Source organism: Odocoileus virginianus, chromosome 4, assembly GCF_023699985.2.
Source record: "Odocoileus virginianus isolate 20LAN1187 ecotype Illinois chromosome 4, Ovbor_1.2, whole genome shotgun sequence".
Lineage (NCBI taxonomy): Eukaryota > Metazoa > Chordata > Mammalia > Artiodactyla > Cervidae > Odocoileus > Odocoileus virginianus.
In genome coordinates, this window is record NC_069677.1 from 69255421 (window position 1) to 69280974 (window position 25554).

General features: G+C 46.9%; 1 protein-coding gene across 3 annotated transcripts in view; it reads left to right on the forward strand.

Moving 5' to 3' along the window:
- DZIP1L (DAZ interacting zinc finger protein 1 like) overlaps positions 1 to 25314 on the forward strand; it is a 60213-nt gene extending 34899 nt beyond the window's left edge. The window contains exons 8-17 of one of the 3 annotated variants that reach the window (XM_070466695.1): positions 6149 to 6211; positions 7571 to 7711; positions 10125 to 10155; positions 11519 to 11572; positions 14267 to 14400; positions 16324 to 16516; positions 19435 to 19651; positions 20061 to 20248; positions 21311 to 21450; positions 23002 to 25314. In XM_070466695.1, coding sequence (XP_070322796.1) covers positions 6149 to 6211; positions 7571 to 7711; positions 10125 to 10155; positions 11519 to 11572; positions 14267 to 14400; positions 16324 to 16516; positions 19435 to 19651; positions 20061 to 20248; positions 21311 to 21450; positions 23002 to 23163 — 1323 coding nt within the window. In that variant the 3' untranslated portion in view covers positions 23164 to 25314. Of the gene's footprint in view, positions 1 to 6148; positions 6212 to 7570; positions 7712 to 10124; positions 10156 to 11518; positions 11573 to 14266; positions 14401 to 16323; positions 16517 to 19434; positions 19652 to 20060; positions 20249 to 21310; positions 21451 to 23001 lie in introns of those variants that run through there. The other 2 variants (XM_070466696.1, XM_070466697.1) reach the window with 2 other exon arrangements.
- The last annotated feature ends 240 nt before the right edge of the window (positions 25315 to 25554 follow it).

The window sequence follows — 25554 nt, forward strand, 5'->3', positions numbered from 1 at the left end:
ATTCCTTTGAATCAGTATTGAGAAGTGGGATCACTGGATTATTTGGTAGTTCTATTTTTAATTTTTTTAATAAGAGAAAACCAAACAAGTTTATTAACAGGTATACCTCATGGATACATGGGGAGATTCACTGGGGAAAATGAGTAACTATTGGTTTTTAACTTGTTTGAGGAGCCTCCATACTGTTTTTCTATAATGACTATGACAACTTACATTTTCACCAACACTGTAAAACATTTCCCTTTCTCCATATCTTTGCCATTTGTTATCTTTTGTTACTTTTAAAAATATTTATCTGTTGACACTTTGAAGGTCTTCTTTGGAGAAATGTGTAGTTAGGCTCTTTGTCCACTTTTAAATTGGGTTATTTGTTTTTTCGCTATTAAGTTGTATGAGTTCTTTATGTTTTAGAGATGAACTCCTTATGAGTTACATGGTTTGCAGATATTTTCTCCCATTTTTTAAGTCATCTTTTCATCTGTTGATGGTTTCCTTTACTATGTAGAAACTTTAGTTTGATAAAGTCCTATTTGTTTATTTTTGTTTCTGTTGCCTGTGCCTTTGGCATCACATCCAAAAAATATCATTGATAAGATCAATGTACCTCTTCTATTCTAGGAGTTTTAGAGTTTCAGATCTTACATTTAAGTCTTTAATCCATTTTGAGTTGATTTTTGTGTATGGTATAAGGTATTGGTCCAATTTCATTCTTTTGCATGTTGATATCCATTTTTTCTAATACTGTTTACTGAGGAGACAATCCTCTCTCTATTTTGTATCTTGGGTGCCATTGTCAAAGATTTGTTGACCATACATATGTGGGTTTAATTTTGGGTTTTGTCTCTGTTCCATTGGTCTATGTGTCTATTTTTATACTACTACCACACTGATAAATACTATAGCTTTGTAATATAATTTGAAGTTAGGAAGTGATGCCTCTAGTTTTGTCTTGCTCAAGATTGCTTTGGCTATGTGGTTTCACATGAATTTTAGGATTGAATGGGTATCTTAAGATTGTATGGATATGTTAACAATATTCTTCCAATCCATGAGCATGAAATATCTCCATTTATTTGTCTTCTACAATTTATTTCATTGATGTTTTAGAATTTTCAGTGTACTTATAGATCTTTCACCATCTTGGGTAAACTTTTTCCTAAGTATTTAATTAATTTTGATGCTACTGTAAATGGGACAGTTATCTTAATTCCTTTTTTGGATAGTTTGTCTTTAGTGTAGAGAAATGCAGCTGCCTTTTGCAAGCTGATTTTACTGAATTTGTTTATCCTAACAGTTTTGGTGGTTTTTTTTGGTGCAGTCATTAGGAATTTCTATTTATAAGGTCATCTCATCTGCAAACAGATAATTTTACTCCTTCCTTTCCAATGTGGATGCCTTTTATCTCTTTTTTCTTTTTTCTTGTCTCAGTGCTCTGGCTAGGACTTCCATACTATGTTAATAAGAATGGTGAGAGTGAGCATCTTGTCTTGTTCCTGATATTGGAGGAAAAATGTTCAGCTTTTCACTATTGAGTATGATGTTACTTCTGGGCTTGTATATGGCCTTTATTATGTTGAGGTACATTTCTTCTATACCCACTTTGATGGCAGTTTTTATCATGAAAGGATGTTGACTTTGTCAAATGCTTCCTCTATATCTATTGAAATGATCACGTAATTTTATCCTTCATTTTGTTTACGTACTGTATCACATACATCGATTAGTGTATGTTGAACCATTTTTATATCCTGGGATGAATCCTACTTGTTCATGTTGTATGGTTTTTTTTACTGTGCTGTTAGATTTGGTTTGCTTGTATTTTATAGAGTATTTTTGTATCTATGTTCATTAAGGATATTGGCCTGTAATAATTTTTATAGTGTTCTTGTCTGGCATTTGACAAGAGTAGTAATGACCTCATAAAATGTGTTTGAAAGTGTTTCTTCATCTTCAATTTTGGGGAAGAATTTGAGAAGAATTTGCATTAGTTCTTTAAATGTTTGGTAGAATTCACCAGTGAAGCCATCAGTTTCAGCATTTTCTTTGTTGGGAGATTTTTGATTGTTGATTCAATCTCTTAGCTCATTGGTCTGTTCAGATTTTCTGGTTTTTTTTTTTTTTTTTATGATTTAGCCTTGGTTGATTGTGTGTTTCTAGCAACTTGTCTATTTTTCTAGACTGTCCAACTTATTAGTAATTGTTTATAGAAGTTTCTTGTAATCCTGTGCATTTCTATAGTATCAGTAGTATCTTTCATTTCTGGTTTTATGTTTGAGATTTTTCTTTTTTTCTTAATCTAGCTAAGGATTTGTTAATTTTGTTTATATTTTCAAAAACCTAACTCTTACTTTTGTTGACCTTTTTTATTGTTTTTCTATTCTCAATTTCATTTACATCTGATATAATCTTTATTATTTTCTGCCAGCTTTAGGTTAGTTTGTGCTTCTTTTTCTTGAGGTATAATGTTAGAATGTTTATATGAGATCTTTCTTTTTTATTAATGGAAAATTTCATGACTATAAACTTCTCTGTTAGAACTGCTTTTCCTGCATCCTAGAAATTTTGGTATGTTGTGTTTCCATTTTTGTTTGTCACAAGTTATTTTTTGGTTTCTCTTTTGATTTCTTCTTTGTTTAAGAATGTCTTGTTTAATATCTACACATTTGTGTAGATCACACAAGAAACAATTTTCTTGTTTCTCTCCTATTATACATTTCTAGTTTCATAACTTTGTGGTTGGAAAAGATTAACTTGATATGATTTCAAGTTTAAATTGGCAAAATTTTGTTTTATGATCTATCTTAGGGAATAGCTTTGGGCATTTGAGGAGAATGTGTATTCTGCCACTTGGATAGAATATTCTGTGTATGTCTGTTCAGTCCGCTTGTTCTATAGTGTTGTTCAAGTCCATTGTTTACTTATGGATTTTGTCTGGATGATATATCCATTGTTGAAAGTGGAGTATTGAAATCCTCTACTGTTACTATATTACTGTCTGTGTCTGCCTTCATTTCTGTTAATATTTGCTTTATATATTTAGATGCTCATATGTTGTGTGACTACATAGCCATCCCTCAGTATCCATCCATAGGAGACTGGTTCCAGGAACCTCTATAGATGCCAAAATTCTCAGATACTCAAGTCCCTTATATTTTGCATATAACTCACACACATCATTTTTAAATTCTTTACATAATTTATAAATTACTTATAATACCTAATTACAATGTAAATTCTATGTAACTTATTGTGACTATAACGTAAATGCTTTGTATGTGTTTGTTAGCATGAAGCAAATTCAAGTTTGCTTTTGGAACTTTCCAGAATTTTTTTCCAAATATTTTCAATCCACAGTTAATTGAATCCCTGGATGTGGAATACACAGATGTGGAATCCACTGATACGGAGGACTGACAGTATATTTACAATTTTATATCCTCCTGATTAACTGACTCCTTTAGCATTATGTAATGACCTTCTTTGTCTCTTTTAACAATTTTTGACTGAAAGGCCATTTTGTCTGCTATAAATACAGCTGCTGTTCTCTTTTGTTTACCATTTGCAGAAATGTCTTCTCTCATCTCTTCGGTTTCAGCCTATATGTGTCCTTAAAGCTGTCTTTTGTAGGCAGCATATAGTTGGATCTTGCTTTTAAAATCCACTCAGCCACTTTAAATCTTTTGGTTGGAGAGTTTAGTCCATTTAAATTTAAAGTAATTGCCAATAAAAAAGGATTGCTATTGGCCATTTTGTTGTTTTCAGATTGTCCTGTAGTTACTTTGTCCCTTTCTTTCTCTCTTGCTGTCTTTCTTTGTGAGTTGATGATTTTTGTGTGTGTGTGTGTGTGTGTGTGTGTGTGTGTGTATACTTTGATTCCTTTCTCTTTCTCTTTTGTTTATCTGCTACAGTTTTTTCTTTATAATTAGTACTTGTTGTTGTCGTTCAGTCACTAAGTCGTGTCCAACTCTTTGCGACCCCATGAACTGCAGTATGCCAGGCTTCCCTGTCCTTCACTATCTCCCTGAATTTGCTCAAACTCATGTCCGTTGAGTCAGTGATGCCACCCAATCATCTCATCCTCTATAGCCCCCTTCTCCTCTTGCCCTCAGTCTTTCTTGGCATCAGGGTATTTTTCAGTGAGTCAGCTCTTCACATTAGGTGGCCAAAGTATTGGAGCTTTAGCATCAGCATCAGTCCTTCCAATGAATATTCAGAGTTGAGTTCCTTTAGGATTGACTGGTTTGATCTTATTGCTGTCCAAGGGACTCTCAAGAGTCTTCTCCAGTACCACAGTTTGAAAGCATCAGTTCTTTGGTGCTCAGCCTTCTTCAAGGTCCAGCTCTCACATCCATACGTGACTACTGAAAAAAATCGTAGCTTTGACTATATGGACCTTTGTCGGCAAAGTGATGTCTCTGCTTTTTAATATACTATCTAGGTTTATCAGAGCTATTCTTCCAAGGAGCAAGCGTCTTTTAATTTTGTGGCTACAGTCACCATTCATAGTGATTTTGGAGCCCAATAAAATGAAATCTGTCACTATTTCCACTTTTCCCTATCTATTTGCCATGAAGTGATGGAACCGGATGCCATTTTTGAATGTTGAGTTTTAAGCCAGCCTTTTCACTCTTCTCTTTCACCTTCGTCAAGAGGCTGTTTAGTTCCTCTTTTGTTTTCTACCATTGAAGTGGTATCATCTGCATATCTGAAGTTATTGATATTTCTCCCAGCAATCTTGATTCCAGCTTGTGATTCATCTAACCTGGCATTTCACATGATGTACTCTGTATATAAGTTAAATAAGCAGGGTGACAATATACAGCCTTGATGTACTCCTTTCCCAATTTTGAACCAGTCTGTTGTTCCATGTCTGGTTCTAACTGTTGCTTCTTGGCCTGCATACAGGTTTCTCAGGAAGCAGGTAAAGTGGTGTGGTATTCCCATCTCATTAAGAATATTCCGCAGCTTCTTGTGATCCACATACTCAAAGGCTTTTAGCACAGTCAATCAAGCAGAAGTAGATTTTTTTGGAATTCCCTTGCTTTTTCTATGATCCAGCGTATATTGGCAATTTGATCTCTGGTTCCTCTGCCTTTTCTGAATCCAGCTTATACATCTGGAATTTCTCAGTTCATGTACTGCTGAAGCCTAGCTTGAAGGATTTTGAGCATAATCTTGCTGGCATATGAAATAAGTGCAATTGTATTGTAATTTGAACATTCTTTGGCATTACCTTTCTTTGGGATTGAAATGAAAACTAACCTTTTTCTAGTCATAAAATATCTTATAATTACAGCACTCTATTTTAAGCTGGAAACAACTTAACTTTGATTGCATACAAATAGTCTACACTTTTACTTCTCTTCCTCCACACCTTCTGGTGTCCACAAGCTAGCCAGTAGGATCTGAAGCTGGCGTTGAGATCTGTGTGCCAGTGCTGAAAACTGATTCATCTATGTCGATTCCTTCAGTTCTGGTGGAGTGAGACAAAAGCGGGCCTCCTGGGCAGCATCCTTCAAGCCCTGGGCAGTCGGGTGCTCACTTGCACTCACTTTCCTTGTGGGAGAGATTGTGGGCTGAGGGGGTCTCTCTTAGCACTTAGTTGTGCTGTCTTGGGTGAAGGGTAACACAGGTAAGGTGAAACTATTCTTCTCCTCTTCAGTGTATCCACTCTTGGATTTTTTGCTTCATCAAGGTGCTAGGACCTCTAGCTGGATTCCCGAGCTCTCATAAAAGTATTCTAATCTGTGGGTATTTTGAGAACTGGAACCTACTAGTCCATCATCTTGTTGACATCTCTTACATTTTTTAAGATGAAATCTTTGACCACTTAGAATTTGTTTTCATTTAAGATGTGAAATAAGGATACAAGTTCATATTGTTTTGCAATCCAGGTTCAAGTAGTTAACTACTTGTTTGAACACCATCCAGGTTCAAGTAGTTAACTACTTGTTTGAACACCATTTGTCAATAATCCATCTTTCCCCCCAGAGTAGATTCCATTTCCCACTGCCCATCTTTGGGCTTTCTAGTCTTTTCACTGCTCTTTTTGCCTACTCTGTGAGTCAGTACATTTTAATTCTTTAAGCTTTGTACTATATTTTAATATCTAGAGGGGCCCATTCAAAAGGCATTTAATCTGTTTCAGAAAACAGAATGGAGGAGGAAAATGAAGACACTGCAGGAAGAGCATGCAGCTCAGAAGAGAGAGGTAGGTCTCACCGGACTGTCTTGGGGAGCCTGGTTTCCCATGACTTCCTCTCATCCTTTAGCTCCCCATCCTTTGCCCCCTGCCTTGAACTGGTTGGCAGATATTTTGTTGCTGACATGGTTCCTCGTTGCTGAGCCCTGTCAATACACAGAGGGGCAGCTGCCTAGACGGCTGCTTCCCTGGCTGGAAGCAGGTGCCTCTAGGCCTTCTCTTCTGAATCCGGCACATCCTTTCTCCTTTCTTCATTGACCCCTTAAGGCTCTCTAAGTAGGGCTGTTCTTTAAAACTCAGAGAATTGCCTGGTCATTCAGTGTTTGGGCCCTCCTTTGAAACCCCACCCAGGAGAGATCCAGGTGGTTGTGGACCTCAGCGATAGTTCAGGGGCAGCTCAAATGGAAGGGTTCAGACACTGAGACCAGTGGGGAGAGACCAGTGGTCCTCAGGACAGAGAAACCAGCTTTTATAAAAATGTCCCCGAGGATAAGGCAAGTGGAGGATGAAGCCAGTTAAGAAGAGCCCTAGGTTCTGCTTCAGAAAGCTCAGAAGGTAAAAGTGCTTAGATCTGAGTCTGGTGCATGATGGATGGCCCCCCATTCAAATGGTTCCCATCTGATAAGTTTATCTTTAAAAAAAAATCTTTATGTATTTATTCTTTGGTTGTTCCATGCAGCTTGTGGGATCTTAGTTCCCGACCAGGGATCAAACGCTTGGCCCCTGCATTGGGAGTGGAGCGTCTCAACCATTGGACCACCAAGGAAGTCCCTGATAAGTTTATCTTATTTGAAAAATTCAAAAATGGGAAATGCATTCAAGTTTATTCCAAAAAGTAGAAGAGCTATATTAAGATACATGGAGTAAAGTCTCACTTCTGCCCCATTTCCACCTACCCATCCCCAACACCCACCCCACAGGTGACCACTTTTAGTGCATTCTTGTATTCTTCTAGAGGTTCTTTATGCAGAAATAAGTGGTGTCATTTTCTCTCTGCTCTTAGATCAGAGGTAGCTTGTAACCACATTTCCTTCATCTTTTGTCTTCACCTAAAAGTGCCCATTTGATGATTTTTGAATGACCTCAGCTTACCTGAGTGTCTTGTGGGTGACACACCTGACAGAGAGCCTCCGCCCTGACCTTAGGGGCCTGCACTCAATTCTCACTTCTCCTCGGGTACCACTTAAAACGTCCTCGAATAGGAAGGGAGTGAGTCTTGCTGGAAAGCTACTTTCCCGGGTCTGGAAACCCTCCACCTACTTCAGGTGGAACTCCAGCCAGCGTTTGCCCACAGGAGCAGGCCCTGCAGGCTCTGAGCCCCAGAGGTCACTGCAGACAGGTGACTGACCAGCCACCCTGTGCTGCCAGCTGCAGGAGCAGAACGAGAGGCTCCAGGCTACCCTGTCTCAGGATCAGAGGAAAGCAGCCGCCCAGGCCCAGCGCCAGATCAGTGCCCTCCGCGCCCAGCTCCAGGAACAAGCCAGGCTCATCGCCTCCCAGGAGGAGATGGTAGGTGTGTCCCCCCTCCCAGCCGGGACCTGGAGCCATAGACCCCGTCCCTGTGAGGATCTCCTTAGAGTCTCTTGGACTTGTTGGCTCCAGTCTCATTAGTTAGGGGCTCTGAGAAGAGGGAAGAGCCCTCAGACTTGAGGGGCAGAAAGTGATGAAGATGTGGAAGACGTGACTGCTGTCCTTAGGGGTTGTGTTGGTGGGTTCCCAGTACCAGCAGAGACCGTGTGAATGCCAGCGCCTGGTTGATACTTTGCTTATTCCTCCATGTAAACCTCACTGCTGCCTTTCAAGGTAGACATTACCTTCTCCCCAGTGTACTTTGACAGAGGATGAGACAGGCTGGAGAAGTTAAGCACCTCAGTTGAGTCTACACAGTGCATGTTATAAATGACAGGGGTGAGAGTCAACCCTAGCCCAGGTAGGTGGAATACGAAACCTGTGCTCCTTTCACTGTGTTCTCAGACACCATTTATTAACTAATTTCCTTTTTCATAAGTTAACAGCCTCTGAGAAGGTTGTTAGGTAAGCTAGTATGACGAGAAGGCATCACTTACTAAGCACCCTTCTTCTAAAACTCGCCCCTCTGACTCTTCATCTAATGCGGATCATTCTCTGCTCAGCCCAGATGTAGCTCCCCTTTCTGAGCCCCAGGTCGGTGGAGACATATATCTGTCCCCAGCTGGGCCCTCCTCTGGCCTCAGGTCCTTGCCATGAACCACCCTCCCCATAGCTTTCCTGGGCAGAACACCCACTGTCACTATCTAATCCACTGTTCCTATACCTCTTGCTATTTGTGCCTTTCTGTGCTTCCAGCTGTCAACATATCTAACCCACTTCCTTGCTGCTTTTCTTTTTACTACTTCCCCTGACACATTTAGCTCTTCAAAGCTGTGGCTGCCTGGAGGTTTCCTCCTTTCGTTACCAGAATTCTAATTTATAGTTGTTTCAGTTAGGAACCCACTGGCTAAATATAACAGAATAGGTTAACGGGTGTTTATTTTTATTGTAACACCAAAAGAGGTCACGATTTAGCAGCAACATTATGCCATTGGAATTCTAGACTGTTATTATTAATTATTTTTAATTGCCGTCTTTAGCATATTCCCTGGTGGCTCAGATGGTGAAGAATCTGCCTGCTATTTGAGAGACCCCAGTTTGATCTCTGGGTTAGGAAGATCCCCTAGAGAAGAGAATGGCAACCCACCCCAGTATACTTGCCTGGAGAATCCCATGGAAAGAGAAGCCTCATGGGCTATAGTCCATGGGGTTGCAAAGTGTCAGTGACTGACTGACTAACACTTTCATTTTCACTTGAGCCTACTGACTGACTCTGATAGTTGCAAAATGGCTGCCATAGCCCCAACCATCACAACCATATTCAATGGAAAAAGTTGATGAGAGGCTCTTCTCCAGGCTTCTACTTATATTTTACTAGTCAAAACTGTGGAAACTATAGTTGTGAGGAAGGTTAGAAAAGAAATAATTAGCTTTATACTTTCTAGGATAGAGGTAAGCAAAGGAGGAATAGAAATGGACATTGGATGAGTCATTCATCAGTAAGTAGTGAAAAACAACTCAAGCCTAAGCAGAAGAGGAGATTTGTCATAAGGTTAGATAAGGTCTCTTAGAAAACTCAAGGCATGGGAACAGCTAAGTCTAGGAATAAACTGAATCCAAAGACATGAAATGTGGTCAAGTCATTGCTCTGTGATATGTCTCTGTAACTGTTTTGATTTTTCCTGTGAAGGTCAGCTTCTATTCCATGTCTGCCCCATGTGGCAAAACAAAGAAAATAAAAACTCAACCCAGTTAGCTGCCCAGAGCTCTTGAGTCCACATGTTACCAATCCAGAATTCTCTGCCCAAACCTGGACAGTCAGCTATGGCTGTGGTGTGGGGGTCACGTCGTCACAAGGGGCTGTCCTGCCTGCGACTATGTAAACCGAGGAAGAAGAGGCACTTCCTGGCGAAGAGGGGTTGAGCAGAGAGTCAGTGACTGTTTACATCCTGCCCCCTCCCCCAGGGGGCACTCAGCTCAGAGGCCCACATCTCAGGAGTGCAGCCTCCCTGGTCCTGGCTGAGGTTACTTTTGTGTTTGTGCCCCTCTGCTGCGTGGGGTTCCTGTGCTTCAGGCCACAGTCCCTCTCTATAGAGGGGCCTTCTTGACTCCCCACCATGGGGAAATGGAGCATGGTGCCAACCTGACTGCCACTGTTCAGTCTTGGTGCCCTGCCCTCACATCTGCATGGCAGGAGGTGTGTTGTGGGGCTGCGGCAGAGTATTCTGAGCTCCAGCTCCCAGTGGATGGTGTGGAAACACTGGCCGTCCCTTCTTCACAGAGCTAGGCAGCCCCACCGCTCACAGCAGAGCCCCCTGCTGGGTGTAACCTGCTTTGTTCCATGTCTTTGCAGATGCAGGCCATGTCTCTCCGGAAGGTGGAGGGTAAGTCTGTTGTCTCGGCCTCTCCTGTCTCCTGTCTCTCCTGCCTCTGATCCCCTCCCCTATCTCTGTCATGCTATACCAGTCAATGTATAGGATGAGGATGGTGGCAGCTGCTCGGGGACCTGTGGCGTCAGGCTCTCTGGCTGGACAAGGGAGGGTGAGAAGATGCTTGTTTCCAGGACAGACAGGGCTCTAGCCCAGTTCATGCTGAAGGCACTCTGTGCAGGTAGCAGGGTTTCTTGCCTGGCCTGCTCTTCTCTGTAGGATGAGGGAGACATGAAGTGGGGTGAGGGATGGGGTGGGGTGAGGGAATCCTGGGCGGGAGGTGATGGATGGAGTGGCAGGGCTTGTGAATTCACCACAACTGTGATTCAGTTCCATCCAGCTTTACCTTGTTTCCATCCTGCAGCAAGTTGACCCCAAATCTCTGTGAATATGCCTGTCTAGAGAGTCTGCCCTCCTCGTCTTGTGTGCGTGCTTCTTAGTGTGTGTGTCTGACAGATGCAGGTGCTGATGTCTAAAGGGCGACAGTAACCTATAGGGGACCAGCCTGCTTGGAGGACCTTGCTACCCCTTGTGAAACCTTCTGACTCCACCCCACCTCCGCTGCCCTATGTCTGTAGCTTCCCTTCTGCCTTTTCTGGCAAACCCACACATCTTCCCCATTCTCTGCCTTGAGGTTAGATGTTTCTTTTGCAGTCTTGCAACCAGTTCGGAGAGGCACCGTTCTATGGCTGTGATCTGAGTGCTGGGGCTGGGGCATGTGTGTCTGTGCGTGCTCAGTTGCTCAGTCACGTCCGACTCTTTGTGACTCCACCAGGCTCCTCTGTTCATGGAATTCTTTAGGCAAGAATACTGGGATGGGTAGGCCATTTCCTACTCTAGGAGATCTTCCCACCCAGAGATCGAACATGCATCTCTTGCATCTCCTGCATTGGCAAGCCAATTTTTTTTTTTTTTACCACTGAGCCACCTGGGAAGCCCAGGGCTGGGGTGGACCATTAATGAGAGCTGTGTGTCATAGACTTCAGATCCATTGTCTCAGCACTTTGTCCCCACACTTTAGTGAGGGATGGGGGGTATGACTGTCCTCACTTTCTAGAAGAGGCACCTGAGGCTTAGAGAAGTTCAAGGACTTGTGTCATGGGCAGCTAGTGAGGGACAGAGCTGGAATGTGGATTCTGATCTTTCTGCCTCCAAGGTGATGGTTGTGATCACTACTTCATCCTGCCTCTGTCTGCTAGAGGACTGACTCGAGTCCTTGCTCTTTGTGGCCTGCACTCACGTGCTGTCCTGTGCTCTTCTCTGAGGTGGGGGTGGGGCCCAAGGCCCTGGCGACACTAACTACTCCTGCTCTTCTCAGGGATCCGTGAGGGCCCGAAGACTGTGGACACAGATGCGGACTCTTCCGAGGAAGGTGAGGCTCCAGTTTCTTCCCTGGCGGCTGCCCTCTTCATTGTTGAGTTTGTCCCTATGTAACTGGATCTGGCTGCCTGAATCTGGGTGCAGGGAACTAGGGATATGAAGTAAAATATTTCTTAAGCACCCTGTGCTTGTCAGGCACATTACATGAAGGCACACATGTGCAACCTCCTGGTTCTCCCTGGCTCAGAGAAGATCAGTGAGTTGCCCAGAGTGACAGGGCAGCAGGTGGTGCAAACACAAGCACGTACATGTATGCATTCTTTTCCTTTTTCCTAAATGGGAGCACAGTGTACATATTGTTCTATGGTTGTTTCATAACAACTTATTTGGGGGGTCATTTCTTATCCCTTTATATAGAACTGCTCCATTATTTTTTCAGGACTTCACAGTACTCTATCGGATGGGTGAACCAAAATTTAACAACTTATTTGGGGGGTCATTTCTTATCCCTTTATATAGAACTGCTCCATTATTTTTTCAGGACTTCACAGTACTCTATCGGATGGGTGAACCAAAATTTAGTCAGTCCTCTGCTACCATCCCACCCCAGTGTACTTAACCTTGGAATATAGTAGTAAAAATAAGTTACAGGTAACCCTGAGTAACACAAGGTCCACAGTGAGGATGAACTAAATCCTCCAGTGGGGGCACAGTGTTCTAGGAGGTGGACACTGAGTGAGGGAGACGCCTCCCCACCTCCTCCACACCCCATCACGTTGCAGGGAGGACCCAGACCTTGGTCAGACTCTGCTGTTCCTCTTTACTTGGCTTTTCCACTTCTAGTGTCAGACCAGCAGGAGCAGCATCCCCTGGTAACTTGGCTAGAAATGCAGATTTTCAAATTCTCAGTCCCAGGCTGCACAGACTGAATCAGAACTTCTGGGGCAGGGCCTAGCTATTTCTGTCTGCACCTGCCCTCCTGGGCACTCCGGTGCTTGCTCAAGTTTGAGGACCTCTGTGGGTCCCACAGCTCTCTGAGATGGTCGCACACTAAGAATCTCCCGGGCTGCTTGCAGCTCTCTGGAGGAGCACAGCAGCCGCCTGCTGCCTCGATCACCACACGCAGGGCAGGGCTTCGGGCATCTGTCGTACACAAAGCTCCAACGGTGATTTCAGTATACAGCCAAGTTGGGGATCATGCCTTGTGCAGACTCAGCAGATAATTCAACCCTGGGGGCGAGGGAGGACTTGTTAAAACACAGATTGCTGGGCTCTACCTCCTGAAGTCTCGATTCAGTCAGGTTGAAGTGGTGGAGTAGGAAATGGCAACTTCCCTGGAGAATTCCATGGACAGAAGAGCCTGGTGGGCTACAGTCCATGGTCACAAAGAGTCAGACACGACTGAGCAACTAACACACAGGTTGGAGTGGGGATCTGAGAATCTGTGTTTTTAATAAGTGACAGGTGGCTCCCATACCGTGGCTCACACTTTGAGAACTGCTGCTCTAGACCAATTGGTCTTCAGGCATGGCTGTTAGAACTGGGAAGTTTCACAAATAGATCTTAAGGCCTGGGGCTGACCCTCTTAAGATTCTGATATACTTAGCTTGGGATGGAGCCCAGGTGTTTCAAATATGCAACCAAAGGATAAAATTACTACTTGACTTTGAGCTCCTTGAGGGTTTTCTTCTGCGTCCCCAGTGCTGGCCTGTTCACACTCATATTACTTGTCAGTAGGCTGGTCCACCTCTAACCATAGTGGCCCCTGGCATTAGACATGAAGAGCACTTCTGGGAGGTCTTCCCTGACTCACCCTGGACAGCCCCTTTATAGCAGTAATCACATTTTATTTTAATTGCCTATTTTGTTACCCTCTGGGTCAGTAGGTCTTCCCCAGTGGCTAAGTGGTAAAGAATCAGCCTGCAATGCAGGAGTTGCAGGAGATGCAGGTTTGATCCCTGGGTCGGGATGATCCCCTGGAGGAGGACATGGCCACCCACTCCAATATTCTTGTCTGGAGAGTCCCATGGACAGAGGAGCCTGGTGGGCTACAGTCCATGGGGTTGCAAAGAGTTGGTCGTGACTAAAGCTACTTAGCACGCATGCACACTGGGTCAGTATTTCTTAAGGAGTGGTCTGTGGCTCACCTCCATCAGAATCATCTGAGCAAGTTAAAGTGCAGGGCCCTTCCCCAGATCTGTGGAATCAGACTCTGGAAGGTGGGGCCAGAGAATCTGTACTTTAAACCCATGCAATTCTACTGTATTTAGTTGGAGGGAGAACACATAATTTAGACAGTAGACTCGAGGGGAGCAGGCAGCTGTCTGTCCTATGTATATGTGTATACATATATCATGAATGTGAATCAAATCATTATGCTGTACATCTTAAATGTATACAATGCTGTATGTCAGTTATACTCAATAAATTTGGGTGAGGAGAGAGAGGAGGAAGAGTGGAGCCCAGGGAACAAGCTGCTGTTGGGAATCAAAACCCCGAAAGCTCTGAGTCAGCCTGGGACAGGACTGAGCCAGATCTTGAAGGTACAGGGGATGAGGGTCCCAAAGATGGGTTGAGGGTCTACTGCCGTGATTCTCAGAGGAACAACCTGGGGATGGACACTCAGGTGGGGTCTGTGGCCCTGGGTCATAGGCTGGAGACCATGATTCCTGGCTGGTGCCCTGGGGCTCTGGGAGCGGAGGTTCTGGGCACCCCGGCTGACCTTTGTGGTTGTCTTGTGCTGCAGAGCTGGAGGACTCCCACAGTGGACAGCAGAAGGTGCTGGAAGCCCTGAGGCGAAACCCAACCTTGCTGAAGCAGTTCAGACCAGTCCTGGAGGACACCCTGGAGGAGAAGCTGGAAAGCATGGGGATAAAGAGAGTGAGTTCCGGTACCACCGTGGCAGGGCCACACCTACCGTTTGGACACAGGGCGTTCTGAAACCAACAAAGGGTCAATTGTTCTTTATCGTGTAATCTTATTCATCTCATTCGTTCCAGTGGGGCACCCTTGGTGTCCGGGAACATAAGCCTACACAGATGGCACTGTGATCTCTCCTGTTTGCTCCAGTGGCTTCCTGAGACGTCACCCCATGCCCTGGCCTCCCCGTGCTCTCCACTTATTGGCTACTTTCTCTGTGTCTCTCTTTCTTTTTCTTTGTTGTCATTCACATATTCAGCAAATATTTATTGAGCACCTTTATGCAAACTAACTGTTGTACTAGGTTCCGAGAAAACTGGAGAAGGAAATGGCAACCCACTCCAGTATTCTTGCCTGGAGAATTCCGTGCACAGAGGAGCCTGGCAGGCTACAGTTTATGGGGTCACAAAGAGTTGGACACAACTGAAGTGACTTAGCACACACGCATGCTGAGAATACAGTGATGAATTAGAACTGAAACTTTTTTTCATGGAGTTTATAGATGGTAGGGAACTCAGATACTAAACAATGGTTGTCCAGAAATTTAATAATTTAACATTGTGAAATGCTCTGCAAGTGAAGTATTGGATGCTATAAGAATGAATAATAAGGGGATGTGCCTTAGTTTGAAGGTCCAGGTCTGATGGTGGACATTAAGTGAACAAGGAATTCCCTGGTGGCTCAGATGGTAAAGAATCCACCTGCAATGCAGGAGACCTGGGTTTGACCACTGGGTTAGGGAGATCCCCTGAAGAAGGGAATGGCAACCCACTCCAGTATTCTTGCCTGGAGAATTCCATGGACAGAGAAGCCGCCTGGTGGGCTACAGTCCATGGGGTTGCCAAAAAACTCAACTGAGTGACTAATACTTTCACTTTTCATATTGATATTATTTTGACAAATTACAGTTAGATAGTCTTGGTGGAACTATTAAACAAGATGTCCCATCTTCTCCTGGACAAAGGGACCATACGTGCTCCAAACTACTATGTCTCCATTTTCTGACAAGGGGAATTTAATTGGCTCAATCTGGCCTTTGGAGGGTGAAGTGTCCATTATCAGTGGTACCCGTGGCCATGCCCACGCAGAGGTGGCTGTGGGTGGAGCAGGCTCTGAAAGCCCTATCTGGTACAAATTAATATTTGAACACCATTGTTTTCTCATGCTCCTGTTCAACCAGAGTATACATATTATAATTAAAGGCATCAGTGAAATCCATGATTAAAAACACCCACCTTATTACTAAGGCAGCTGGCATATCACATCATTGAGGATACTGTGTGTATAGAGTAAAGTAAGAAAAAAACCCAAACACGTAGGTTTACTTTAGCAAAGATGCTCCCTAATCATTGACTTTTTTCAACTGCTGCTCAATCTAACTTTGGCCTTATGTTCAGACTTGATTAAAAAATTTCTTCTAATCTTAAATTATTCCTCAAGGGTGGATGTCAAAAGCCCAAGAAACATCCAATAAATGTTGGAAGGGTGCCTGGCTTCGATTTTTTGCAGCTGATGTTTTCAGCCATTGTCAGCCACGGAGGACAATGTTTCCGGCCAAATGATAATGCAGGTACAGAAAGGAGCAAACCCCGCTCTCCCACAAGGATAGTGGAGAGGCATGGCCCATCTCAGCCTGTGTGCTTGATGTTGATAGAACTGTGCGTAGCCCCTCTGCACCATCCTTCTACTCGTGCTTTGCTGGGGCTCCCAAGCCCTAGCCCACCTCCGTTTCAGCAACCTGCTCGCCCTGCCCGGATGCTCAGCTCATCCTCTCCCAGAGGCACCAGCACGGATCCCAGCGACTCCCAGGCCAGCAGCAGGTGTGAGAGGCCGAAGGAAGGAGCAGAGGAGCCCATCTCCAAAGGGAACCTCTGTGTCTTCCAGGATGCCAAGGGAATCCCCACTCAGACCCTCAGACACCTGGAGTCCATCCTGCGAACCCAGCGGGAGCAGAAGGCCAGGAGGTTTTCCGAGTTTCTGAGCCTGAGGGAGAAGCTCATTAAGGAAGCCACCAGCAGAGTGAAGGACAGACAGAGGGACGGGGCCCCGGTGTCCCAGCCAGAGGGTGAGGTGCCAGGTGAGCCGGCAAGAGGGCCTGCTTAGGACTGGGAGCTGGGAGGGTCCAGGCTTGTTTGCATTTGCGGAGGAGGGATATAATCTCTGTCTTCATCGGGGCATTGCTCATTGCTCAGAAGGGCCAGACAATAGGGCTCTTGCAGATGGCTGAGTCCAAAAGACCTCTGTTGGAAAAACAGGGTCTAGGGGTGGGGTGGTCACCTGGGTCCCTCAGGGAAGCAGAGAACCAGGACCGCTGTCCCTGCTCAGACACAGGGCCTCCTCAGCAGCTCAGTTCTGCACTGTTTTGCTTGCTTGAACCACAGGCTGAACTTGGCTCCAACAGAGTGTTGTCAGCTCAGGGGCTGCAGATGAAAGCAAGGATCAATCAAATGGAATATTCTGCCCTAGAGCTGTGGGAGGGCGCGAGAGGCTGGGCCAGTTCAGTAGGCGGACACATCCTCAGAGCTCAGACTCCTTCCCTGGGTGAGCCAGCTGCTTTGTCCCTGGGGGTTGTGGCAAGGAAAGGCCTGTGTGTGGTTCCTGTGGAAGACTGAAGTATGTGGGTGAGGGCCCTCTGGTCTCTGTCCTCAAGGAACTTAGGAAGCAAGGGAATTGTGTCTTTGCAATAGGAGCCCCCGTCTTCTAGAGGGGTCCCAGATCCTCATGCAGGATGATGCCCTAGCTCCTTGCAGTCATGGGTGTATGTGGTCAGAGGAGGGTCACTTTTGTTATCTCCTCATGTCCAGGCAGACCCAACTGAGCTCTTTGTGCAAAGGAAGTTTCCAGATGTGGTATACACATCTCTGGGAGGTATGTGGGATAATTTTAGCTATCTATATTTTAGTTATTTGATACATGAATCAATAATTTTAAGATTTAATCTTTATTTTTCTTCATGTACATTTGAAAAATATTACTAACATAGCAACCCTGAAAGCTCGTGGAAATGATTACTTGAGTAAGTATGAAGTGGGAATTTTATGTTTAATAGTGGTATCATTTTCTATAAAAATGTTACATAGAAAACAGGACAGTTAGTATGAGAATACAGTAAAAATTGTATCAGTGGTCTGGGTAACTCTGTTCTATTTGGTTTAAACACCTGACCTTAAAATCTAAGGAAAGGATAGTTTTCAGTCTTGCACAGAAATCTCAATCGAAGGAGATTTGTCACAAAGCCTTCTGCCTCAAATGTTCCTTCATTCCTAATTTGTTTAATTTAGTGCAGTATTTACTGAGATTGGGCTTCCCTGGTAGCTCAGCTGGTACAGAATCTGCCTGCAATGCAGGAGACCCAGGTTCGATTCCTGAGTCGGGAAGTTCCCCTAAAGAAATGTTAGGCTACCCACTCCAGTATTCTTGCCTGGAGAATTCCATGGACAGGGGAGCCTGGTGGGCTGTAGTCCAAGGGGTCACAAAGAGTCAGACACGACTGAGAGACTTTCACTTTTCACTTTACTGACGTTGATCTGGGCCAGGGCCTGCCCCTCAGCTGGAAACCAGCCAGAACTAGGTGATGTGATGGGGTCCAGCATAGGCCAGGGCAGCTCAGAGGAGAGGGGACAGGCCCCAGGGGTGGGGATGGGGGTGGATGGAAGCCCCTCTGAGTCCCGGTTTCCAAGAGAAGAGAAAGGCTTCTTGCTCTTGTGGTGCCACCCCCTCCCCCAGCGCTTGTGCCTGTGGTCCCAGAGCCTGGGGTAGGAGCATCCCTGCCCCCCACTGTCTGTCTCCCCTTCCCTGGCCTTGGGTCCTGCCTTCTCAGGGCCTGTTACTGACCTGTGGGATGAGCTCTGTTATCTCGGCATTTCTTAGACCACTTTCTGGCTCTGCACCCACGTGCTCTCTTTCTAGTCCCCAGGAGTGTTATACAAATACGCACCTCCCGTCTCTGCTCAGACCATGCCTCTTTTGTCTGGGGGCAAAGCTGGGGGATGTAGCCCAGGCAGTGGCAAAAGCCCGAGATTTGGGGTGACTGACCCCCTAGGTTTGCATCTGCCATGGACTTCCATGGAATCGTGGGTCTTGAGCAAGTTCCTGAAGCTCTGGAAGCCTGTCAGGCTAAATGGATGTTGGATGTAAAGTGCTTAGCTTGGTCTGTGCACTGTAACTGTAGCTATTATTATTTTCCCTCAGCAAGTTTACTTTAGCCAGTTACCTTTAGTTTGCTCTTTCCTAGAAGGCTCACTTCTGTGTAAATGCATCCTCCGAGAGTAGTGCATTTCAAACACCTTTAACTTTGAAATACAGTAAGAAATGCATTTTATGCTGTGGCTCAGTCCATACTTTTGAGTTTCATGAAACAGTACTACTTTGCCTCTCTGTGATGTACTTTCTCTGCTCTGCTCTTTGTATAAAAAAATTGTCGGTCCTGCAGCACCCGCCCGCCCCCACGCTCTGCCCTCCTGATAATTCGGAAGAGGGAGGGGCTGTGTCTGACTTCCTGCCTTAACTCCAGCCACAGGCCCCTTCTGGGAGGTGTGTGGATCTTGACGGCCCAGGTGGTCCTACAGTGCCCTCTGGTGGCCTCAGGGCCTTCCTGCAAGGCTGCCTGAGCTCCAGCAGCAGCCTCGGGTTGGGTAGACAGGGTAGGCGGCCTTGGCAAGGCCAGCTTCTAGGATTGTGTCGGGGGTGAGCTGCAGACACGCTGGGCCCCTCCTTAGACCTGCTGCCTCCCATAGGTCTCCTGGAATGATGACATGACCCCGGAACACCAGTCGCTCTCCTGGTCTTTGATGAAACCGGGAGTCCCAGCCCCAGGCCTGGCTGGCAGTGGGATACTTGGGGTGGGGGAAATAATTAAATCTGCTGTGGTTATAGCAGTACACTGCACAGAGTGACTTGTCCTTTTCCAGTGTGTTGGAGCCTCTCTCTGCCTCCTCTCAGGCTTGAGGGTCCAGATGGATGTGCCCTGAAATGCATTCTTATCTGTGTTTCTAGTCAAAAGTCAGCAGAGTCCACTGGTCACCAAAGAGGCCCAACCGAAGGCCAGGACCGTGCCTGTGGCACAGCCATCCAAGCCGGCAGAGCCCCCCGTGACAAGTCTCCAGAGCCGCAGCAGCCACAGCCTGGGCCTGGCCCCGGGACCCACCCCTACTCCTCGCTCCAGAGCGTCGGGACCCCCTGGCACCCCTCCGTCCCCAGGGCCTGGGCTGAGGTGAGCTGGGCTCTGCATTCTCATAGAGTCCATGGTGTGGCTCCCACCCTGTCCTGGGCCCCCCACCAGCTTCCGCAGACAGGTGAGGGGCAGAAAGAAGTGAGCAAGAGGGGCCTCAGGTGGGGTCCAACCCATGAAGAGACAGGAATCCCTTGCTCCTGGCCAGGGCAAACCTCCCGTCCTCTTACTGACCCATCCCCAAGCCCCAGTTGCCACCCTGTAGGGGCTGGGTCTTCATCTTCTAACAGAGGGTGGCTTCCCCTCTCCAGATGACTCCTGGCTGGTGTCTGGGCCCAGGAGTGCCAGGGGCAGAACTGGCTTGGGCCATCCATCTTGCAAGTGGTGAAGTGTGGCTGTGACCATCTTCCTTCTGGCTCACGCACTCCTCATTTCCTCTCCTTCTTGACAGTACACCCCCATTCAGTTCTGAAGAGGACTCGGAGGGAGATGCTAGGCCTCATGCGTCTCTCCAGCCCCCGAGAGTTCCTTCGAGGGTGGGGCCCCGGCCGCAGGATGACTGGGACTGGTCTGACACCGAGACCTCGGAGGGGAGTGCCCAGTCCCCTGGCAAGGGCTCAGGTGGGCTGGCCTCCTCAGGTGAGGAAGGTTTTCTTATAGAGCTATTAACAAGGCTTGTAGCTGCTGGCTTCAGTTGCATTTTCTAGCCAAAGTTTAAAGAATATAGAGCTTGGGTTTTGTCTTTCCAAAGGCAGTAAGTGGACGAGCTGGGGGGTAAGCCAGTTCTGTGCCATCTGCCAAGTCTACAGTGTTATGAATTTTGCAGAACTTCATCTTGTCCATGGCATGGTCCCAGCCTGCCAGCCCATCGAATCCCCCAGAACCAGATCTCTGGAGAAGAACTGATGACCTGCCAGGTGGATGATAGGGCGTAAACATCTAGGAACTGGGAGTGTGGAGTCCTTGAACACACTTTGGGCTCTGTCACTTGCTCCCTGTGTGCTGGTGTGGAGGGTTTTGGTTCCTTTGTTGTAAAGGGAGGTATCTGGATAAGATGAGTGATGAAGGGCAAGGAACATAGTATGAACATAGTAGACCCTTAACTAACTGGTTTTTTATCAATCAGTGAGCCAAGGGTCATCATCTCTCTGGACCTCTGCTCAGGCCCCCAGACATTTGAATCCTGAAAGGCCATGGCTGGCTCCCTGCTTCCTGGCCAGTCCTGAGGTCTGAACATCCACCTTGCTTTCTCACACTGATAATGCAGTCTTTGCTTAGCCCCCTTCCTGCGTGGAGTTCATAGAAAGTGGATCTGGCTCCACAGTCCTCCTGTGCGAATTTATATTGATGATATTTCTTCATTTCTCTGTGAAGATGTTGGAGGAAAAACTGCGTATTAATCTTGCAGTTCATGTACCAACTGAGCAGCAGTTCCTCCTGCTAAGAGGAAAGGGCAGCTTGCTAAGCTTCTGTGCCCAGCCATGCTCTTCAGGACATAGTACATTTCTGGATGTTCCAAGCCTCTTCTCCCCGCACACGCTGGCCTGGGCCTCTCTCTCCTTGCCTGTCTTCTACTGCCTTTGTCCTTCCTTGTTCCCTTCCGACTCTTCTCCACGCTCCCTTTATCCACACTGGAGCTGAGACGTGACCCATGGGGATGATGCATTCATACTCTGGTCTTCTCCCCTGGTTGCCTTCCAGGAACGCTGGTGCAATCGATGGTCAGAAACCTTGAGAAGCAGCTGGAGGCTCCAGCCAAGAAGCCTGCTGGAGGGGTCAGTCTGTTCTCAGTGCCCAGTGCCAGGCCACAGAGAGCTGCTGTGCCAGGAGGAAAGCCCCAGGTAGGCTGTAGGACCTAGAGGCTCCCCTGCAGTCTCTTACAGAGCCAGCTCCGAGCTTGGGGCCCTGGGCTGGGCCTGAGGGCGCGCCGTGTGCGACACGACCGTTGACCTCATGCCCCTCGTCTCCTCTGCCCCTGCAGGAGCGGCGGGATGCCCACTCTCCAGTGCTTGTTGTTTGTGTCCCGTGTTAACATCAAAAAGCCTTGTGTTCATTGCGTGAACAACTGCTCGGTGGGTTGTTTCTCCCAGCCACGCCCCCACTTCTGGCTCTATGGGGCCTGGACCTGGCTCTGTGCCTGGCTTCCAGCAGTAGCTGCTCTGTTTGGGCTCCAGCTCATCCCACAGCCAAGCTCTCCCCTTTCTTCACTCCCCGAGGTCCCCAGCACAGGACTGTGTGCAGAGCAGACTGCTCCATAATACACAGTGGGGACGCTAGGCACCTTTGTTCCAAATGTCCAAGGCCATTCCTCATCACTAAGAATGTCTTAATGGCCTTGCCTCTCTCCGGCTCCAGCTGCCATCAGATTTATCGCTCAGATGCTCAGCCTCCCAGACCATTCCCGTTAGGATGTCCTTGCCACCTCCCTTCTCCCCCTAACAGAACCACTTCTGTATTCCTGTTGTGTTTTCTTAGGCAGAAACATTTCAAGCTCTTGTAACTTTACACTCCTTTCTCAATCAGAAAGATGCATCCTAGGATGACCTATGTTATTGCTGTAAAATTCAGAAATAATGGGCAATCATTTTTCGGTTTTTCCTAGCATACACCTCCCCTGGCAACCCTAGCACCCACCTTGTGCTATGTAATATGTTCAGTTTATTATGTAGCTCATGTTTGTTTGTGAGTAATGAGTCTTAAGTGATTCAAAATGTCTTCAAAAAGAATTCATCCTCAGTTGTAAGAGAGCACTGACTGCCCTATGCAGGTTGAAGCACTGTCCAGAGCCTGCTTGCCACCTGGAGGTTTCTGATTGGGTGTCCTTACATGCCAAGGCAAATGGTCTGGGCACTGAGAGCTCTGGTGGGGGTGGGGGTGACCGTGATTCTGGTTCGGGGACAGCCTGAGAGTTTGGCCCACTCTGGGCTCCCCTGTTGGCCCTAGCTCAGACCTTTTCCAGGCTGAAGGATTCCTGCATTTGGAGTTCCCCTCACGCACCTTTGGTCAGAGTGTTTCTCAGCCCTGGACCAGCGGTCTGTGGCAGGTGGGTGGGTGCATTAGCCCCTGGTGTGTCAGCTCAGGAGTTTGGAGAAGTTAAGTCCCTGGACTTTGTCACTGTGGGCAGTTCAAAAATCTGGACAAAGTTTAAATTTCGACAAGAGCAACCTGATCTTCTACAGGCCTTGGGGCTGGCCTCATGCATGGCCAGTGGAATTTCAGGGGTGTTTGCAATGGCTGTGACCCCAGGTCTCTGAAGCAGGTTCTCGAAAGGCATGGAAATGAGAAGATGGGAGGAGTAGCGCCCCCTCCTGCTTTCTTCCAAATCTGCATTTTGTTCCCATGTCCATCCTTCCTGGTCAGATGCATTTTCTTCTCCCCTGTTCTCCCTGCAGCTTTCTGAGGATGAGAGTGACTTGGAGATCTCTTCCTTGGAAGATCTCCCGCAGGACCTAAACCAGAGAGAGAAACCGAAGCCCTTGTCTCGCTCAAGGCTCCCGGAGAAGTTTGGCGCCAGCTCTTGGAGCCCCAGTCAACCCAGGGTCCCTGGCTGGTGAGCCCACTTCTGATTCTGGCAGCCAGAGGACCAGCCTTGTCACCCAGCTGGGTGGGGCTGGCTCAGAACCCCCCAGCGATGGGGCTGCTGGGCATCTTGTCTTCCCCAGGAGCCAAGAGGTCTTCTCCTTGGACAGAAGCAGAGTAGAAGACAGATATTATTTCTCCTATCCCCCGTGAGAGCCCTGGCAGGGTCCCTTGGGTCCCAAGGCTAAGAAAGGGTTGTAACAGGACCTTGAAAGAGCATCCTTTTTCTACCTCCATGTTCACACCAGACTGAAAGGAGACACTTGGTCTCTACTCTGCAGTGTCTTGTAAACCTTGGCAATACTGTAGAGCTGGGTCTTTTATGGGGTCCTTTGGGGGACTTACGCCTGAGTCAGTCATTCAGTAATTGACCCAAAGTCATTTACTGAGAGTGTCTGGCCTCTTACTGCTGAGCTGGGGTATAGGCAGAGATGGGGGTGGAAATGAAACGTACGGGGTCATAATAGAGATTGGGACGTTATGGGAGCACAGACAGAGTCTCTCAGTGCAGCTGGGTGTGAATGTGGAGAGCTTCCCAGAGCTGATGTCCTCAGGACCTGCTCATGGGTGAGAGGGAAGGAGGGCCACCTGGCTGGGGCGGCATATCTCCAAGGGACCACAAATTCAGTTTTGATAATATTTCTAAAATTAGGTTATATACATATCTATAGTATTTTTTTAATGTGAAGAGCATTAATTTATGTAAACCCTTAAATACAGCATGTTTATCACTCTCTTGTATTTCTTCCTTGTTTTTGGAGCTTCAGCAGGGACTGGGTCGGGGCCGGAGCCATCTGTACCCCAGCTGTCAATTTAGGACTTTGGGGTGACGTTGCCAAGATGGTGGTAACGGTGCGATGGGTTTGTTGGGGAGTCACTCCTGTGAAAAGTGAAGGCAGAAGAAGCTGGATCAGGGCAAGTGCTCAAGGGCAGTGTGGGTCTGACCCCCATGAGAGGAGGCGAGCAGGCAGCAGGAGTGGGCGAGGGGAGGCCAGACGCTGTGCAGCTGTCACCCCCACCAAGCTGGTGGGAGCTCCAGAGCAGGCCCAGCCCACCAGGGAGTCCCCACTGGGCCAGAGCCCACCCTGCTTGGCCATGGGCTGCGGTGCCCAGGAGAGTGAGAACTAGTAGAGTAGCCATGGTTTTCCATAAAGGGAAGCCCAGCCGTGCACCTCCAGGCCTCATGAGTAGAGGGAACAGACCCTTCAACCCTTACCAGCTCAGCTCATGGCCAATCTGGCTTCATCTGTTTTTCCCCACTACCTCGAGTCTCTCTCCAGCTCTCCATCCGGGCTTCTTTTGACCTCTGGGTGGTAAGCCCTGAGGTTCTAGCAGGAAGAACTAGGGGAAGTGAGGAGGAAAGGCATTGCATAAAGGGGCCTGGGGGTGGGGAGGCTTGGGGGTATCATGGTACCAAGCTGTTCAGTGAGGCTAGGACACAGTTTATGAAGGGCCTTATGTGGGACCCGGGGTCAGCCCACCTTAGATGCTAGGGCATAAATTCCCTTTGTGGATCTTATACCTTTGAACAGCTGAGAATATGTATGGATTACCCCAGTGGCTCAGTGAGGAGGGGAAGGGGCAGTGAGTTGGGAGTGGTAGTGAGGTTCATCCCTCTCTCAGAAGTCTTCCAACAAAGTCATGCTTTCCTATTCACAGGCTTTGGGCGAGGGAGGTAAAAAAAGAAAAAAGATGCTTGTGGGGTCTCTTGCCACCTCCTGGTTTCCTGTAGCTCTGAGTGCACTACCGATGCCAGCTCTTCACATCACAGTGCACCCTGGGACCTCTGCTGCTTGTCCTCGGGTTGATTCTGATGTGGGAGGCTGCACGGGCTACGTGTAGGTACAGCCTGGAAATGGCAGAGAGCTGACTCTACCAGGGCAGCCTGCACTCGAGGTGGAGTGGGAGTTGGTGAATAATTGCTCCAGCTTCCTGCCCTTTGGTTTGACAATTTGGAGGTTTATTCCACAGTTTTTCAAAGTCCCCAGGGTAGGTAAATCCCCGTTGCCTTGAACGTTACAACTTGTTAATACATCCTTTATTGGCCTTTCTCCTTCTGGTTTCACTTTTCTCACTCACATTTGCTTCTTGGGAGTACCTCTGAAATAAATTCACTTGTACCCAAATCTTTGCCTCAGGCTATGCTTTCAGGGTGACCCAAGTGAAAAAGATGTGAAAGCCCATGTGTTTTCACACACGCTGGTGATAATCACCCATGAAGAATGACTCTATTCCTGAATGTTCATAATTAAATCCTATGTTTCTTAATCTCTTTTTCTACTTTGGAGACTAATGTATTTGTTTTTCATTTGCCAAGCTCTGAAGAATTGATGCTTTTGAACTGTGGTGCTGGAGAAGACTCCTGA